Here is a 19,191-nt window from a genome sequence, read left to right as displayed (position 1 = left end):
TTTTTTTTTTTTTTAAGATTTTATTTATTTATTTGAGAGAGAGAGAATGAGAGACAGAGAGCACGAGAGGGAAGAGGGCAGAGGGAGAAGCAGACCCCCCGCTGAGCAGGGAGCCCGATGCGGGACTCGATCCCGGGACTCCAGGATCATGACCTGAGCCGAAGGCAGTCGCTTAACCAACTGAGCCACCCAGGCGCCCACTTCATGCCATTTCTATGTGATTTCCACGTCTGTTGTTCAGCAAATACGACACTGCAAATGTCACCTGTAGTTCAGATGTATCCAATAGATTCATGATCAAAAAACTGGAGAACTCTAGCCAAGTTCTTGGAGAAGATATAGAATAGAGATATTTATTAATTTAATCAAGAATTTATTGAGAAGCTGTAATGCCAAACACTTCTAAACAGTGGAGATAGAGCAATGAAAAAAGTAAAATCCTCATGAAGCTGATATTCTAGATGGAGACAGACAATATACAGAGAAGGAAGGATTGTCACTACAATTATCCCTCTGAAAAGTGATTTGACAACTATATTATAGGATTCCCTAACTGGTTAGCAGCTCCGGCTGAGATGAAGAATCCTGGTGCTATGTCCTAGCTGTGTGCACACTGGTTCTTTATTTTTAAGCAGTGGTAATACATCTTCCTAGAGCTGTTCTGAAGTTTCAGTGAAATCATGGCTCAATGCTCAGTACCTACTTCGTTTTAAGCACTCAGTATATGTTGCAGTGATTACAAGTACTGTTGAGTCAATGGACACCTAAGTAACAAGCCATCATCATTGTGGTCTTCTTCCTCTTCTTCTTTCTTCTTCTTCTTCTTTTTTATGTGGAACATAAGGAATAGCACGGAGGACCACAGGGGAAGGGAGGGAAACTGAATGGGAAGAAATCAGAGAGGGAGACAAACCATAAGAGACTCTAGACTTCAGGAAACAAACTGAGGGTTACAGAAAGGAGGGGGTAGGGGTGGGGGGATGGGATAACCAGGTGACAGGCATTAAGGAGGGCACGTGTGGTAATGAGTACTGGGTGTTATATGCAACTAATGAATTGTTAAACACTACGTCAAAAACTAATGATGTACTATATGTTGGCTAATTTAACATAATAATAATTAAAAAAAAAAAACCAAGCCTTCTTCTTGTTGAAAGATTTCAGAAGATGTGCCATCAAATCTAAGAACATCATAGTTTTCCATAATGCTGACCCCAGAAAGATAGCTTTTGAAACAGAGCAAGTTATGAAATTGACCCCCCTTGACCAGTACCCTCTTTGACCCCAGTAGAAGTCAAATTAACACAAAGCTCCTTGTGGCTGTGTAGAGGAAGGAGCTCTCCTCCTAGGTGAGTGGTATGGATGTGGTGTGCTGGCTACTTCATGCCTTTCCATGCACCAAAGTCTTCGGCTTTGTCTGCATCTGAATTGCCCCAGCTCTCCTCAGTCTTGGATGTTTCTTTTATTTTGTTTTAGTTCTGACCTCCATGTCCCAGTGCTGGTTTCTACAATGCATCCCTCTTTCTTGAGTCACAAGGAACGTAAATGTTTTCTTAAGTGTTGTCTAAGCATTAGTTGCTTTTCTGCCAGTAACTTCATAATATCAAGGTCATCCTGCTCAAAGGTAGCACCTGGCATAATGGGAATAATGTACGTCCATGAGAACGGTCCACTCATGTCCACAGTGGTTGTTAAACACAGGAGCCATGGGGGGTACTGTTTGCAACATTGATCTATATAGCTATCTATGTAAATTTTAAATCTCTAGGAACTTAACAATGACCCAGTGTAGAAACCTTGACCCTTTCCTTTCCTTATTCCCAGCACTTCAGCAAGTCCTGTGAAATCTATATCCAAAATACATCTTGACTACGTAACAGTCTGCAATTTTTAATTAACTTATTTGGCCCACGTATTTATTGACCGCCTTCTGCACTAAAATGAAGCTCTTCTTGCTCACTGTTGGATACCCAGTAATGGGCTTGAGGCAACGTATGTGCTTAATAAATATAAATCAATTTTTGAGTGAATAAATGGACACATACATGTTTGGCAAGCTTAGATGCCGTGTTGTGACATGTTGATTTTATCTCAAAAAAGATATTGGCCCATACAGGATGGTGTTCTGTCTAGTTTTCAGCCCCTTTATTACCACATTAATCGAATGAGATAAAGTTTATGTATTTTTTTCCTTGTAATTTAAAACTATAAATCACCATATAAAGGAAACATATTTGGCCATTCATTAGTCATAACTTGCCTATTTTCAAATGTAGTTTAGGGTGACCATGAAAGGAATTATCATGAATCAAAACAATAACAGCAATGTAAACAACACTGAAACCTCTTGCCAAATAACTATTTTCTTGAATCCCGCTGTTTGGGTTTTTGGTGTGACCAAGTTTAGTGCAACAGATAAAGCTGGACCACAGAGCTGGACAAACCAGATTTCAGTCCTGGCCCAGCTTCTTACTAGCTGGGTGAAGTTGGCTGTATTTCTCCACCTCCCTAGGCTTACTGTCTCCATCTGCAAAATAAATCAACCTCACAGGGTTAGTGTGTGGATTCAAATCTCACGCAAGTAAATACCTGTTGCACCCAACACACCATCATTTTGTCAGTTAACTTTTGTAACAAAGCATTCCCCAAATTTAATGACTTTTCACAACAATCATTTATTTAGCTCGTGTTTCTGTGAATTGGCTGGGTGGTTCTCCTAGTCTGGATCAGGAGACTCTGCTGGGCTCTCTCATGTATCTATGATGGCAGTTGGACTGGCAATTGGATGATCTAGGATCTAGGATGGCCTCACCATGTGTCTGGCTACTGGCAGGCTGTCCACCAGGGTGAAAAGAATGACTGGGCCATGGTCTCTCATCTTCCAGCAAGCTCATTCTGGCTTCTCCACATGATAGTTGTTGCAGAGTTCCCAAAAGCAACAAGAGAAACAAGGTTGAATGCACAAGTATTTTTCAAGACTTGGCATGCATCACATTTGCTAAATTCCCATTGGTTAAGCAAATCACAGGGCTAGCCTGGAATCAGTGAAGGAAATAATTTATGGCCATTTTTACAGTCTGCCACAATCAACATTGTCGCCATCATTGTAAAAAACAGTATTTGTTGAGCATTTACTAAGTGGCAGGTGCTGTTCTAATCAGTTACATTTATAAAAGTTTGTAATCCTTACCTCAACTTTATGAGGCATACTATTATATCCCTATATTGGAGAGAAGGAGGCACAGAATGACAAGACAACTTATCCAAGGTCACACAGCTGGGAAGCAGGGGTGCTAGGATTCAAACCAACACCCCAAAGCCACATTTACAATGACTGTTCTATACTACGTCTTCTTCCCACTCTATATATGTGGGACTTTCCATGGTTGCTTCTTTTTTTGTAAGTGGATGATCTAATAAGGGTTTATAGCCTGATTTTAACATGTTCTCTGAGCATTGCCATATCTACCAGTACTTGATCCATTTTTCAGCCTTCCAACAGGTACCTTATTAAAGCTTACCCAGGATTGGTGTGACTGGCAAGTGTTGGTCCAGATCTTGGTAGAACCTGTAGATTCTTTTTTGTTTTTAATGGAGTGTTAGCAATGGTGGTAGAGTTTATTCTAGAACTCTTTATCTTTATTTCTTCAGAGAAGTTTGAGGACTTGGAAACAAGGGGCTGATGGCAATGCTGCATGATTATTTAATACATACATAACATTTACATATGTTGGAGATAAACTGCAACACCCCTTGAGAGCAGACTAGCAAAGGGAAGATCACCTAGAGGACATGTTGGGGGAGTTCAGTACATGTCGGGGGAGCTCGGTTTATTGTATATAGCTACAACCATGTTCATATCCCATTAAGGCATGGATCACACACTTATATACTAATAGTGACCAGATACTCGCAATATGTGATCACTAGAGAGGGGTGGGGATTGGTGCCAACTGGAGAACTCATGCCCCAGGCAACAGGGAAAGGTCTAGCCATTTGACACCTCATGGGAATGTTCAGTGTTGCCAGATTGTTCCAGTTTTTAGGAAATGCTATAACTTCAAATGTGTATGTAAACTTTCCTGATTTGATTTGATTTTTTTAAGATTTATTTATGTATTTAAGTAATCTCTACACCCAGTGTGGGGCACAAACTCAGGACCCTGAGATCAAGAGTCGCATGCTCTACCAACTGAGCCAGCCAGGTTCCCCACTTTCCTGATTTTAAAACACTATGTGTCAGATTAAACGGTCTTTTGATAAATCTGACCCATGGCCAGCCAGTATGTTACCCCCCCTACATCAGTCACTGGGTGGCACATCTCTATTGCATTACAGCTGTCCTGAAGGCCCACGGAGGAAGGGGAGCCACAGAATAAGGCAGAGATGTAGCAGTAAAATAATAAAAGAGACAAGACTTCAGGAAAGATGGATGATTGTCTATTTCAGAGATTTCACAGAGGTCAAGGAAAAGAGAATAATTATTTGATACAAGACTACGTTCACATGCTATGTTCTTAAAAAAAGAAAGGAAGAAAGAAAAAGAAATCCATGGTCAAGTAACATCATAAATACTCCAAACACTCAGTTAAACAAAATAAGATGGATTTCTTTACTCTGACCCTTTTCATTGTCTTTAATATCCTAATATGCAATGTAAATCTTCAAAAGGAGAATTAAGTACTGAGTGTTTCAGTGATCAAGGAGTCCTTATTTCCTACAGTCTTTCTGGATCTAATGATATGAGGAAAGCATTTAGGGAAAGCTGGATAAGGGACTGAATGAGCCACTGGGAATCTCTGAAGGAGCGATGTGGAAACTGGAATGCATAAGGTAACGAATGAGGCATGATGAGCCAACGGAGCAGCTTGGCATATAAAGAAAGTAGATAATAGGTAAGCCCATTAGTAACTAAGAACCATCAGCATATTAATCTTTGTAAAATAAAACCCTTTTAGCATCATTCCTCTAATAAAAACAAATAAACCAAAGAAGTGAAGGTTTCCCCACCTCTGATGGATTAAACCTCTTTGCCTGACATTCAAGGCTCTCCTTTATCAGGCCAGCTGACCTTTTTGATTTCCCACTTATTCTCTGCCCTATACTCATTCTCTGCTCTAAATACCCTGCTCTGCTCACTGTCCTTTGGGCATTTTCTCTTTTTCAGCCTCTTCACCCTTGCTTACCATGTGAGTTGCCTCCCCCAGGTGCTCTGATTAGAACCGTGCCTGTTTTCCAAGGCACAGCTCAAATCTGCTTTCCTCAGAAGCCTTCCTTAGCCATCAAACCTCACAGTGGGTTCTTTTCTCTGAACTTCTAGAGCATTTGAACTTCTGAAGGATTCATCTGAGACTTAGTGTGTTGGAGATTGCCTGTATGATTTGGAACTGAGAGAAGAAAGGCATGTCCTGAGCTCTGCAACTCTCAACCCCAGTTTGCCCTCACAATACACCCAAATAAGGTTAGGATGATATTATCCAGCAGCACATAAGAGCAAGGCTACAACCCCATCACGGTGAATTTCATAGATTGTGCTCTGTTGTTATACAACCACCTGCTCTTTGTTGAGGATGGAAGAGTCCACTCTCTTCTTGCCCCATAGTAATGGGTGCCATTTGTAGACAATAGGTTGAGCACTTTACATATATGATCGTGGTGAATCCCACAATGTCCCTAAGAAGGGGCGTTAGTATCTCCACTTTACAGAAGAGTAAGCTTTCTCTAAACATTCAAGTCAGCTTGTTCATGTTTATGACCCTCTCTTTAGCTGGTCAAGGCAGAGCCAGCCGTACCTCTCCACATACCTGACCCCAAGTCCTGGGCTCTTTCTGTCCCAGCACAACATTTCCATGGCCACACTGGCCACCAGAAATTTAATGACAAGAGAATTAAAGCTCAAGAATTCAGACTCTTCCTTCAAGTGGCAAGTATCTACAAGTAGGCTGCGGAAGGCGGAATAGAAATCTAGTTAGAGTCAGTGCAGTTTGAATATCAGGGGTGTTCTAGGAACATTCTAGGGTCTCCTAAGGACCTAGCACAGCTCAGTGGGTGTCCTCTTGAGTGCCGGTGGGTCCTGATTAACGTGAGATTTGCAGTGTGCAGCATCACAGGGGCACATGCACAGCCTGCAGGACATGTGAGGGTCTTCTCTTCCTTGGATACTCATTGATGTCACTAGAGGGACTGACCTCCATTTTCACCCTACTATGAACTCTTTGCTTATCTGTCTCCCTTATTAGACTTTGAACTCTCTGAGGGGAAAAGCTGTCTTATTTACCTGGACCTGACACATAACTGGTATATAAATACAAAATAACTCCTTCTGATTTGATGAATGAATGACAAGGAAAGGTGCTCAAGGTGGAGACAATGCAATATAGTCAACTTTTATTCCACTATCAGAAAACTATACTAACTCACCCATGTTGTATTTCTTCCCTGTTGTTTATATACTATTCAGAAGTCTCAGGCTTCCCAGAGACCTTCACAAAACCCAGAACCTCCCACAGTACTGTCAAACCTCATAATTTTCAGGCCCCATCTTCTAAATTAGATTGTGCCGTTTTTCAGCACAGGAGGTGTGTGCTGTTCCTTGTGCATGCCCCCATCTTTCAGGGCACTGCCTCCCACCGAGCAGGATCTATATAAATGCATGTTGAACAACAGTATTGGAATTATGGCTGGAAGCCTGTCCTAATTGTGCAATCTCCTTGAGATAATTCTTGGTGAATTCAGGTGATAGGGGAGAGGAGATCAGGATGGTGACAGAGACAGAGCGGGAAGAGTGGGCAGGATCTGTCAACTCACTGAATGTGGGAGGTGAAACAGGATGAAGAGGAAAAAAGGATTCAAAGACTTTGAACCGAGCTGGTGGATTGAAGGATTATACCCAAGAGAGAAATATAGAACTTCCCCTTCCCCTGACCTTCTCATCCTCACTGAAGTTTGAGCATAGAGAAAAGATTCCTCATGAATGTCAAGCTCAAGTGTTCCTTGGAGGCAGACAGACCTGGGACAGTCAGGCACTCAGGAGAGTCCAAAAGGACAAAAAGGGAAGGTTTGACTTTGTCACTCTGCAGAAACACTTTGCTCTGCTAAGGAGGAGGAGAAGAAATTTGAGCTGAATATATTTTTGGTTGGAACAACTTGTAAGTGCTCTGTTTGATAGCAGGGTTGTTTGAATGGCCGATTTCATAACTGCACATAGCTTTTCCAAATAAATGGTGTCTGTAGAATGTTCAGGTTAATGCATGAGTCCAAGGCTCAAGAGTGTTTGCGCTTAGAGCAACTGAGCCTTCTTTCTTAATAAGTCATCTTGGCATTTTGTCAACAAACTAATTTGCTTTTCTAAGAAACTAGATTAATACTTCCTGTACTCTGTGCTATTCACAGATCTACAATGCAGTGAGAAGGGGAGAAGAAATAGAAAATACAATTGGATCTCTTCTCCATGTCTTCACAAAGCTCCCAGCCTCCGAGACAGCCCATGAAAGGATAAGCGTTAGTCCATGCTTAAAGCAGTGTGTCCGAGACACCCTATGTGAGTACCGTGCCACCCTGCAGAGGACGTCCGTATCTCAATACATCACGGGTTCTCTCCTAGAAGCGACCACATCTTTGGGAGCTAGAAGTGGCCTACTCAGTACTTTTGGAGGATCCACTGGACGAACGATGCTAAAAGGTAATATCTGAAATTTCACTTTTAACTTTCATCTCTCAGTGCAGAAAGGAATCTAAGTTAACATCTATGCATGTCCTGATGGAAAATTTAGTTTACTTATTGGCAATTTTAAATAAAAGTTGCCATTTTAACAAACTATAAAAGAGGTAGTCCTTTATCAAAATCCTGTAAGATGTAAACATTCCAAGTAATAAGCATTAAGATTTTGACATTTCTTTTTCAAAAGAAGTAAATGGTTACAAGACTATCTTTAATTTAAAAAAAAAAATTATTCAGACATAGGGTTTCTCCTGGTGGTAGTCTATGACAGATGTCAATTACTGTGATAAGATGCTTGTAAACAAGTGTGGTCATGTGGTCACAGTGAAAACCAACACTGATATGGAACAGAATGAAATGTAGTTCTTCTTCCCACACAGAATCAATAGGTTCATGTTGACCAGAAAAGCTAAAGGCCATCTTCCAATGACTCCCATCTTAAAAAACAGGATAGTCAGGCATCCTGCTAAAAAATGAAAGCCAATGGAAAATGGCGTCCCTGAGCACCAGAACTTCCCAGCTACTTCCCACGAGTAGCAGACAGGCAGGTCAGAAATGGCAGTGCACCAAAGAACCTTGGAGATTTGTGCACTGCACAGCTGTCACAACCCGCTTGGCAGCCTTCCCTGGCAGGAAGCTGCCAGCCAGACAGGGACCATGCAGAGCAATGTTCCACTGCCTGGGGGCTGCCAAGAGCTTGATCTGACATCCAGCTATTTCTCTCAAGGAGAGCAGCTATTGTCCCTTCACAGCAAGCCCCAGACCTGTGGCTAGCAGGCCAGTGACCTTCCTCCCCCTCCCCACCACACACATCCTGGGCAGACCCAAGAGGAAGTACACACCTCCCTGTGTACCATGTGGGTACCATGTTGGTTTGTTTTCTGGAGTCATTTTAACTTTTGCGGCTTGGTGATAAATGATGAATGAAGGAAAACACAAGGTGTGGGGACACTAATCCAAGAGACCAAAGGGTTTCATATGTTTTTCATTTATTCAACATATGTTTTCTGAGCCCCTACTAGGTGCTTGGTGCTGGGTAGGGAACAAAACACAGTTCCTGCTGTCACAGAGCTTGGAGTCTCTAGGTGGTAAGCAGTTTCCCCTGTCCACAGGACTCAGGATTTCTCTACCCCGTTTTGGCTCCTGGTGACGGCCAAGCTTCCATTCTCCATCCATGCTCTTCCTGGGAAGTTGGGCTGAGATTGGTATGCGGAGTTATTGTTGCTCTAAGTCTTGTGACTCTATGTGAGGACCTCATCCTGTGATTTAATCGACTTGTGTTTGTCAGATACCCCATCTGTGCCCAGCTGTGTGTAGGTATATGGGAGAGTCTTTTTTTTTTTTTTTTTTAAGATTTTATTTATTTATTTGAGAGAGAGAGAGAGAATGAGCAGGGAGGAGGGGTAGAAGGAGAAGGAGAAACAGTCTCTCCACTGAGCAGGGAGCCCAATGTGGGGCTCGATCCCAAGACCCTGGGATCATGACCTGAGCCAAAGGCAGATGCTTAACTGACTGAGCCACCCAGGCGCCCTGGTATATGGGAGATTCTAATGAAATGAAAGTCAATTTACTTGCCCTTAAGTTGTTCATGATTCTAACGAGGAGGCCAGATTTGTGTGTACCAAGTATTCAAAGAATAATATGAGACTGCAGAGAGTTAAGTACTAAATAATGTGAAAGTGGCTCGAAGAGTTCAAAGAGTTTAGAGAGGGAGTTAATGTTCTTTGTGACAAATGGCTTGGACCAAAACACGAGACGGCAGACGAACAAAAGTCAATAGAAGCCACTTTCTTTCTTCTCCATTAATTGCAAAGGGATGGATCTCTAGGATCCCTGACCAAAGCAGCTGCCTCCAGTCCCACACAGACCTTTGGGAAGAAAAAATGAGGCTGCTTGTAGCATGTCTATTGCCCTGATAGTAGCTTGATCTCAATTGCTATTTGTACTTCTCTGTTCAGATCAGAACTTTTTTTTTTTTTAAGATTTATTTATTTATTTTAGAGAGATGGGGAGGAAGGGGCCGAGGGAGAGGGAGAGAGAGTCCCAAGCAGACTCCACACTGAGCATGGAGCCCAACACTAGGCTCAATCTCACGACCCTGAGATCACAACCTGACCTGAAACCAAGAGTCAGACGCTTAACTTACTGCACCACCCAGGCGCCCCCAGATCAGACTTCTTTATCAACATTCCCAGCTCAGAGATTCATTGGACCATCAGCTAATGTGTTCTTTAAATTGGCAATTTATGCAAGAGTTGCGAGTTTCTTTAACTTTTTGTTTTGTAGCCCTTTAATGGTTTTTGGTATCCCTCTGTAAGTAGCTTCTGCTGAACAATACAATTAGCTGACTGGCTTCTGCTTCTGTAACTCTGACTTGTTCTCTTGGAAAACTTCTCCAACTTCAGTGCCCTCTCCTGTGGGGTCTTCAAAGTCTATACGTGCTGTAGTGAACCATATGTTTCTTTAACATGCAGTGGAAGAAAATACATCCAAAAAACCATACAGGTGTTCAGAATTATAGAATGTTTATAGAATCTATAGGTTCAGCCTATTGACTAGTTGGGTCTTGAACTTCATTGGCCATATATTCCAGCAGGGGGTCTGGAGGACATGCTGGTGCTGTGACCTGGTTGTCGGCTTCACTGTGTGTCCTGTGGCATTGAGTTGGCCGAAAGCTTTCAGTTCTGTATTGCTAATGAAAATTTCTGGGAAGTATATAACACAGACTCAGTCCCCATTTTATAAATAACTTGTATTCCAGAAGTTCATTTCTTAGGGGCTGTGTGGAACTGAGAATACTTTCCTAGAGACACAGTATTAAGCGTTGTGATTTGGTTGACTCTCATCCTCAAAAACCTCTTTAACCCACAACACAGTTGAAAGTTATACACTTCCCAGGGTATTCTCCTCAAACACTATTATTCGAGTACTGAGAACCTCCAAAGAAAAAGCAATGCAAATGAGTTAAAAGACACTTCCTGCTTAAGGGAAATAAGTTTAATCAAGATGAAAGAGTTAAATTGAAACTTTTATGAAGATTTTCAAAAGAACTTCGGGCCATTTTAGAGATTTTGGATGTTGGCATCTAGTTCTCTTGTATGGTTAATCACATTTCAAAACTCATACCTATATAAAAGAATCAGAAAATTATTATCCCAGTAGTTCCCCCCCCCTTTTTTTAATGGAGGCTTATAAATGGAATGAAGAAGGGAAGAGAGGCCGGGCAGGGTTTAATTTTTTTCCCCCAGAGGAAAAGAGTAAGGAAGAGATTAAAACAGAATGACTTCTCCCATGAGAGAGGTCATGTTTGAAGTAAATTAAAGGGATTTGGGAAAGGTAGAGAAAAAGGAGGGGGAAAGACAAGTACTGTTTGATTCCATTTGTATGAGGCACTTAGAACAGTCAGCATCATAGAGACCAAGGGCTGATGGGGTACGGGGAATGGGGAGTCATTGTTAATGAGTATAGAGTTTCCGTTTTACAAGATGAAGAGTTCTATACAACAGTGTGAATATATCTAATGCCGCTGAAATATACACTTAAAAGTGGTTAAGATGCTACATTTTATATGTATTTAAACCTCCCTCCCCCCCCAAAAAAAGAATAAAAATTTTTTAAAAGAGGAAGAAGATGTTACATAGGTCTTTGGTCCCAGGTCTATTAAGATGTTAGAATTGAGGTTGTGGAAAAGAAATGTGAAAACAGACAGCTTTTCATGTGAACCTCAGGAGGGGGCACAAGTCAGCTCGTCTTGTGGAAGTGGGGTTGTGATTACAAGATGAGGGTTGGAGCAGCCTGCAGTAGGTGAGAATAGGAAGAGAAAATGTCCAGTCAGTTGTTCACGAGACACAAGGCATTCACAAGTCAGGAACTGGGGACTCAAGGCTTGCTTGGCCAGAGCTCTGCAGCCTTGCAACTTTACCCCAGACTACAGGGTTGTGCTGACTCTTCAGTATCTCACTGAGCTTCCACACCTCTGATGGTACAGGTGACTCTAGAAAGACAGCCAGCAATCAGGACACAAACATTCCCAGTTTTCTGCCTTCAGGACCACCAAGGATGGTCTGTCTACGAAGTCGAAAGTTTGCCAAATAACAAACATTTTCTGATGTGAAGCATTGATTAGCAAGGGTGTGCCCTGGATTACAAAGGTGTGCTGTCTCAAAATGGGAAATGGAGCATTTACACCATCTACTTCCAGTCTGGGTCCCTTTCTTCCCCTCCCCATTAACCTTGCTAGAATCTCAGGATCAACTCCCTATAGCAGTGACAGTCAAAAGAAATTATTGGCGTCAATAATCAGGAGGTTTTCTAAACCCATTACCTGTTTTTGTTTCTTCCCCCACCCCCCAGTGTACTCTCTACGAAAAATTACAAAAACAAGATAAAGTAAGAAGGGAGAGAAAAAAGTGAGATCGCTGATATTTATATAAAACACTGACAGTAAAATTAGAAAAAAATAGTGGTAAGGGGAAGGATTTTTCGTTAGAAGGCAGCTAAGTGTTTTCAAATGTGCATATTGTACCAGCCAATATAATAAATTTGGTACATTAAACTCAATTTTTCCTCCTCAAACTGTTATTAAGTAAGTTTACAAATTAAAGGATTAAGTATTTACATATAACCAGGACAAAGCTTAGTTATCCATATTTAAATTATGTAGTAGAAAAGAAAACTCCACTGTTCATTTTAACCAGTTTGAGTGTGTGTATATATATGTAAAGAATAACTATATTAAAGTTATTGGTCATATATAGAGTGTGAATAGAATATTAATATGAAAATGAAAAGTGCCCTACATATTTAATATTCTTATTGAAAGTAGACAATATTTTGTTTCTGATAGAAAGGTCTAATAAATTTTTCTTTTATTGCAATAAGGATATTCTATTTGTGTATTTTTCTAAAATTAATACCTTCAAGGATAAAAAAAGAAGTTGTAATAAGAATACACACACACATTCAAACTATGTGACTGTGCCTCATAAATTATTTAGTTTATAAAGGCTGTCTTAGTTGACTTCCTCATAATCAGAACAATTAATCTTTACGTGCCTACCAAGTAGGGAAGGCATATGCATACTTCTAATTCCCAGATTTAAGTTTATTTAAAGAAATCCTCTGACTTATTAGTTTTGTGGCCTTGAAATTATTTTCTTGGTGGTTAAAAGTATGCTTTATGTAATTTGGGGTATGTTTCTGTACCAGTTAATCAACTAGAAAGTATTTGTTCACTGTGGCCCAATGCTGTGTAACCTCTGGGAAGAATGTAAGGGATTACATCTGGAAGTCTTCAACTTGAACGATGACTTTTCTCACTCCAGCGAAAATGTAATATTAGGTTTTAGGTCTACTGAGGTAGCTCTTACTACCTGCCAAGAGATCTATGAAGTGCTGGGCTGCACAGTTGATGGTGGGGTCTGTAGCTCACGGGGTCAGTAAGTTTGGTGGGTATAAGACAAAGCCCTATGCCTTGGATCCACAGTAGTCAGGTGTCATCCAGGACTGTGACACTATGCCTGAGTGTGACCCAGGAAAGTGACTCCATGTCTAGGTGTGACCTAAACATGCTCAGATGTGACCAAGGAGTGTGACTCCACACCCAAGCATAACCTCAGAGTAAAACATCGCATGTGACCCAAGCGTGTCACTCTATGGCCAGGTGTGACTGAGGACTGTGTCTCTGCACCCCTGCTTATAACCAGGGGGTGCTTCCAAAGTACCAGGGGAGAGTAAAGTCATGTACCTCAAACGTAACTAGAGACATGATGCTTCTTTAGCCAAAACAATTATCTGTATTTTGAAGGGGAAGAAGGGTCAGGCAGAAGAATAACTTTTTTTTTTTTTTTTAGTTTTTTCCAGGTGACATCCCCATTACTGCTATCTCTGAAATTTTAAACTCTTCCATTTGTAAAGAGAAAATTGGGCATAGGAGCAGGTTAGAGTTGGGTAGAATTACAATAATACTACTTCTTAACATTTTCTTAGTTCTTGCTGGGTTCCAGGTATTGCTCTGAGTGCTTTGCCTGTGTAATTTCATTGAAAGCCATTCAGTGGTCCAATGAAGAAGGTACTGTTTGCTAAGGAAACTGAGGCCCAGAGACATTAAGAATCTTGCACGTGGGTATGTAGGTAGGTCAGGAGTAGTGTGAGTACTTGAATCTAGGCAGCCGGTTGAGTGCATACCATGTTCCAGGCAATGCAGCAAGCCCTTTTTCTGCATTATTTCATTTAGTACTTATTGTGGGTTGACTTGTGTCCCCCAAAAGAGGTATGTTGAAGTCCTAACCCCGAGTACCTGTGAATGTGACCTGATTTGGAAATAGGATCTTTGCAGAGGTACTCAAGTGAAGATGAGGTCATTTTCAGTGAGAGTGAGCCCCAAACCCAGCAACTGGCTTTCCCTGTTTGAGGAAGAGAAGAGACATAGAAGCAGACCCACATTGTGGTGAGTACCATGTGATGATGGAGGCAGAGACGGGAGTGGCACAACCACAAGCCACGAAACCGCAAAGACTGCCAGCCACCACCGGAAGCTGGGAAGAGGCAAGGGAGGATTCTAACCAGAGTCTTAAAGGAGACATAGCCCTGCCAACACCTTGATTCTTGATGTCTAGCCTCTACAACTGGGAGAAGATAAATTTCTGTTGTTAGCAACCATCCCAATTGTGGTAATTTGTTACAGCAACGCTAGGAAACTAAGACAATCCTTTTGACAGTCCTGTGAGGAGGAAATTATTGACACCAGGAAACTGAAGCTCAGAGAGTTTAAGTGACTTGCCCAAGGTCACAAAGCCAGTAGGTATGTGCAGCCAACCTAGACCAAGCTTCTCCAAGGCTCATGGTCACCGCTACGGTGGAGACACGTTTGCAGCTCCCCAGTAGCAATGTCTGTCTCCACCTCATTTTAGTTGTTTGGGGTTTTTTCTAGTCACAAGCTCTGATGCTCATCCTCCTCCTATACACACCTTGCCTGGCACAGGACCAGGCACAGAATAGGTTTTCAGGGAGCTATATTTCATGATAAAAAGCTTGGATTTTACCACGTAATGAAAGACACTGAAGGGTTCTAAGGAAGGATGTGATTTGATCAGATTGGGTTTTTAGAAAGACCCATCTGGCATAAACCTTTGTGGAATCGAGTGGCGGGTGTGTTCACAGAATCAAGGAACATGTAGTCATTGCTATTTGATAATAGTTAATGGAATGAGATAATTTTAGAACCAAAAAAAGGAAATACTAATTTACACTGTAGGTTGTACAAACATATCAAACTCATACAAAATGATAATGCAAATACATTCAGGAAGTTTTTGAACTGGCACAAAAGCCATTTGTAGTGTTTCAGTAAACCATTCTCAGCACCAGAGCCCTGGAATGGTTGCAGGGCTATGTCTGGGGCCTCCCTTACTCCTGTCTGAACTCCTCTCCCCTCGTTCCAAGGCACCAGTTGCCTTCGGGGGTCCAGAGCCGAGTTGACTATACCAGCCCATCCACTCCTCACTTGCAGCCCCATAGTAACATAATTACCTGTTCTTTCTGTAGTGGATCCCAGCTAGGCTTGTGAACAGAGTGACCTGATGGGTTAGAATAGAGATCTGGAGTGTTGACTGATGAGGGAGACTCCCTGGGATGGACTGGGGACAGATGGAAGAGCTGATGGCAACTGGCAGAGGGAATGGGGCACACAGGTGCAAAGGCATAAGAAGACACACAGTGTGTTCAGGGAACTGCTGGTCTACCAAGCTGTTCTGGCTGAAACTTGGGAAGTACAAAGGCTAGGTAGGAAGGCATGGGGCTGGAGCTGGGAGGAGAAAATAGGTCTCCGGGGGACTGTATTTAATGATAAAGAGCTTGGATTTCACTTTGTATGTAACGAGAGAGATGCTGAAGGGTACTAAGGAAGGGTGTGATTTAATCAAACTGGGTTTTTATTTATTTATTTTTTAGGATTTTATTTATTTATTTGACAGAGAGATAGAGATAGAGCACAAGTAGGCAGAGCGGCAGGGAGAGGGAGAAGCCGGCTCCCCACTGACCAAGGAGCTGGACTCAGGGTTTAATCCCAGGGCCCTGGGATCATGACCCAAGCTGAAGGCAGCCGCTTCACCGACTGAGCCACCCAGTTGCCCCTCAAACTGGGTTTTTAGAAAGACCCATCTGGCTGCAGTAAGGGGTGGGGCTGTAAAGAGTGTCATCCTTAACCCTGGCATAAGCATCCAAAGTATAGTTTCCTGGGGTTCCCCCCCAAACATACTGAATTAGTCTCTGATACTTCAGGTGAGTGTGCTTGGTGTGGAAGGTGGGTGGAGGGAAAGGGCAATGAGATCCGGAGGCACTTAGGAGGATATTGTTAAGGCATCGTTCCTGGTAGGGTGTTGTTGGCACATTGAGCCACTGGTAAAAATTACAACAAGGCCCCCCTCCTCCCTCTCTGCAGGGTGATACAACCTCATGCCCATGCATATCATCCAGGGCACAGCATGCTGGCTGGATTTCAGACCTCTTTTCCACTCGGGTAAGCACCTTTATGCAGTGCACAGACTGTTCACTGTACCAAAAAGTCTGAATCCTGGGGAAGCAGCAGAGAGGCATATGTAAGGGGTAGAATTAATAGAATATGGGGATTGGATGGATATATTATGGATAAAGAGAGCTGAGCCTAAGATGACCATTAATGTTATCTTTTAAAAAAAATCATTTCAGATCCTTCCAGTTTGGTACACCTGGGTGGCTCAGATGGTTGGACGTCTGCCTTTGGCTCAGGTCATGATCTTGGGGTCCTGGGATGGAGCCCCATGTAGAGCTCCCTGCTCAGCAGGGAGTCTGCTTCTCCCTCTCCTTCTGCCTTTCCCCCTGCTTGTGCTCTTTCTGTCTCTCTCAGATGAATAAATAAATTCGGTTGTTTTTTTTTTTTTTAAGATTTTTATTCATTTGACAGAGAGAGACACAGCGAGAGCGGGAACACAAGCAGGGGGAGTGGGGGAGGGAGAAGCAGGCTCCCTGCTGAGCAGGGAGTCTGATGTGGGGCTCGATCCCAGGATCCTGGGACCATAACCTAAGCCGAAGGCAGATGCTTAACAACTGTGCCCCATAAATAAAATATTTTTAAAAATCCTTCCAATTTGTTATTCATGGTTAAAAATTAATAGGGTTTGGTGCCTGGGTGGCTCAGTCGTTAAGCATCTGCCTTTGGCTCAGGTCATGATCTCAGGGTCCTGGGATCGAGTCCCATATCGGGCTCTCTGCTCAGCGAGAAGCCTGCTTCTCCCTCTCCCACTCCCCCTGCTTGTGTTCCCTCTCTCACTGTGTCTCTCTCTGTCAAATAAATAAAATCTTTAAAAAAAAATTAATAGGATTTTTGGATTGTATGCCTATTCCCACCCCCTTCCCCACCATCAGTTCAAGAAATCAGGAAGTTAAGGGTTCATTAAATACTAATTATTTAGTATAAGTGCTAAAACCTCTAAAATAGGAAACTAATAAATTTTTTATGATTAAAGAGAAAAGTCCTAATTATTGAATTCAGAAAGGTGATTGGTGAAGACAGCAACCCCAGATAGCCACTTGGGATCTCCATATTTGAACTGGTCCTGAAAATGTCAAGTCATAGGTACAGAATCTCTGAATGGTCCATGTTCCAGAAATTCATTTACAAGATAGTTATTTGAAACTTTATACCTGAAGACAAAACAGCAATTAAACTCCAAGCCTTCCCCAAAATAACTTGTTTGACACAAATAAAACTGAACTCCTGAGTATTTTAAGTGAAAAAGTCCTAAAAGATTATTTTTCTGTATTTAAATGTCCCCCCCCAAAACCAAACTGGAATAAGAAATTGTTGTATTTACCCTGAACGAGGTGAGTTTAATTAGAAAACAATAAAGAGCAGATGGATAACCCTGAGGGGGAGTCAAGAAATACATTTAAATTGAAAGGTAAAGAGAGAAGTTTAAGAATAGTTTTTAAAGCTGAGGCAGTTACCATTAGAAAAAAAACTGAAAATATATAGCTTGCAATAATTGGAAAAATGGGCCCAATTCCTCATCTTTCATTGATGTGATAGAATATATTCTTCTTCCAGGGGAAGGGAATATATAAAGAAATAGGGATGTAAACCTTTTTTAGTGTAAGGACATAACTGCCCAAGAACAGACACAGAAACAAACAAAAATGGTTACCTCCAAGAGAGGCTTTTTACTTGTCACTTTCCCCTCATCTATAGTGTTCGAATGTTGATTTCCATGAGCACATACTACATGGATCATGTTTTAAAAGAAGCTTTTGGAGCCTATGTGAAGATTCTGATGGATTCAAGGCCCTCATCTCCAGTACCATTGTTATCAGCTGCCATACTGAAGACCATCTGGGGCTCCCATTCAAATGAGAAGACAGAGAGGAAGACCAGAGGCTTTGTTGAAGTAGGGTGGGGAGAGGGGCTCGGAGTGAGTAAGACAAGTGTGATTTCAGGCTCTTCTTTGTCCTGATAGGACTGTCAGCCTCTGAGTTTCTTCATGATTTAAAGAAATGCAATGTGAACATCAGTCTGTCTTGGATTTGAGACTTGATTTCAACACCATGTTATCTTGAATAGGTGACTTTCCTTCTCGAGGCTTCAGTGTCGGCATCTATAAAATGAAAATAAGAGCACAACTTAATAGAGTTGTTTGGAGGATTAAATGAGATAATGTATATAAAGAACTTAGCCTAGCAGCTGGCACCTAGTATGTGCTCAATAAATGTAATGATGCTGATGCAGAGGATGATGATGGTGGTCATGATTGTTGCCACCTTGGAATGCCAACCCTCCACTGTTCTTAATTCAAGTGCTCTGCTCTTAGCTCAGTCACAGATGCACACAGAAAGAGAGACATCCTCCATGTTTCCACAGCTGTAGACTCAGAGCAGTAGCGTCTTAAGGGACACTTGAAAGGAGGTATCTACCGGCTGGGACCATCCTTATGTAGAGTCTTCAGTTAGGTTTTCGTTAGGACCCATGCAGCAGGCCATTTATTCATTCATTTATCTATTTGACAAATATTTATTGAGTATTTACTGTGTTCAAAGCCCTGTGCTAGGTCCTGAGGATAAAAAAGTCAATAGATACAGTGTTAACTTTCAAGGAATTCACTTGCTGTTGGAGGAGATGGACAGATAAACATGCAGTTTTCAGTGTAAATATTATAGTTGAAATAAGCACAGGATGTAGAGGCTCAGAGGGAAGTTCCTATACCATCTTGAGGGAAGTCTGAGGTTTCTAAAACACTTAAGAGCCTGGAGAAATGTGAAGCCTTATTTCGCCAAGGAAAACAAATCCTCACCATACACCTTCACTGTATGGTGAAGCTTCTGTTGTTTCTACTTCATTCTTTGTTGATATCATCTCTCTCCCCTCCAGAGTGGGAAAGATGCAAAACATTTATACCTGGGATTAGGAGCCATGTCTAAAATCTATAATTGGTACAGAATTT

The 19,191-nt window shown here is 41.8% G+C and overlaps 1 protein-coding gene across 1 annotated transcript in view; it reads left to right on the top strand.

Moving 5' to 3' along the window:
* The window catches only part of PLCE1 (phospholipase C epsilon 1), a 299,036-nt gene that overhangs the window by 133,243 nt on the left and 146,602 nt on the right, over window positions 1–19,191 (top strand). Inside the window, exon 3 of the mRNA XM_081823078.1 lies at window positions 7,393–7,681. Coding sequence (XP_081679204.1) covers window positions 7,393–7,681 — 289 coding nt within the window. The remainder of the gene's footprint in view (window positions 1–7,392; window positions 7,682–19,191) is intronic.

This window comes from Leptonychotes weddellii, chromosome 6, assembly GCF_054177405.1.
Source record: "Leptonychotes weddellii isolate Sample4059 chromosome 6, ASM5417740v2, whole genome shotgun sequence".
Taxonomy (NCBI): Eukaryota; Metazoa; Chordata; class Mammalia; order Carnivora; family Phocidae; genus Leptonychotes; species Leptonychotes weddellii.
Note: the sequence above shows the minus strand (reverse complement) of the source record. Positions and strands in the feature narration are given on the sequence as shown.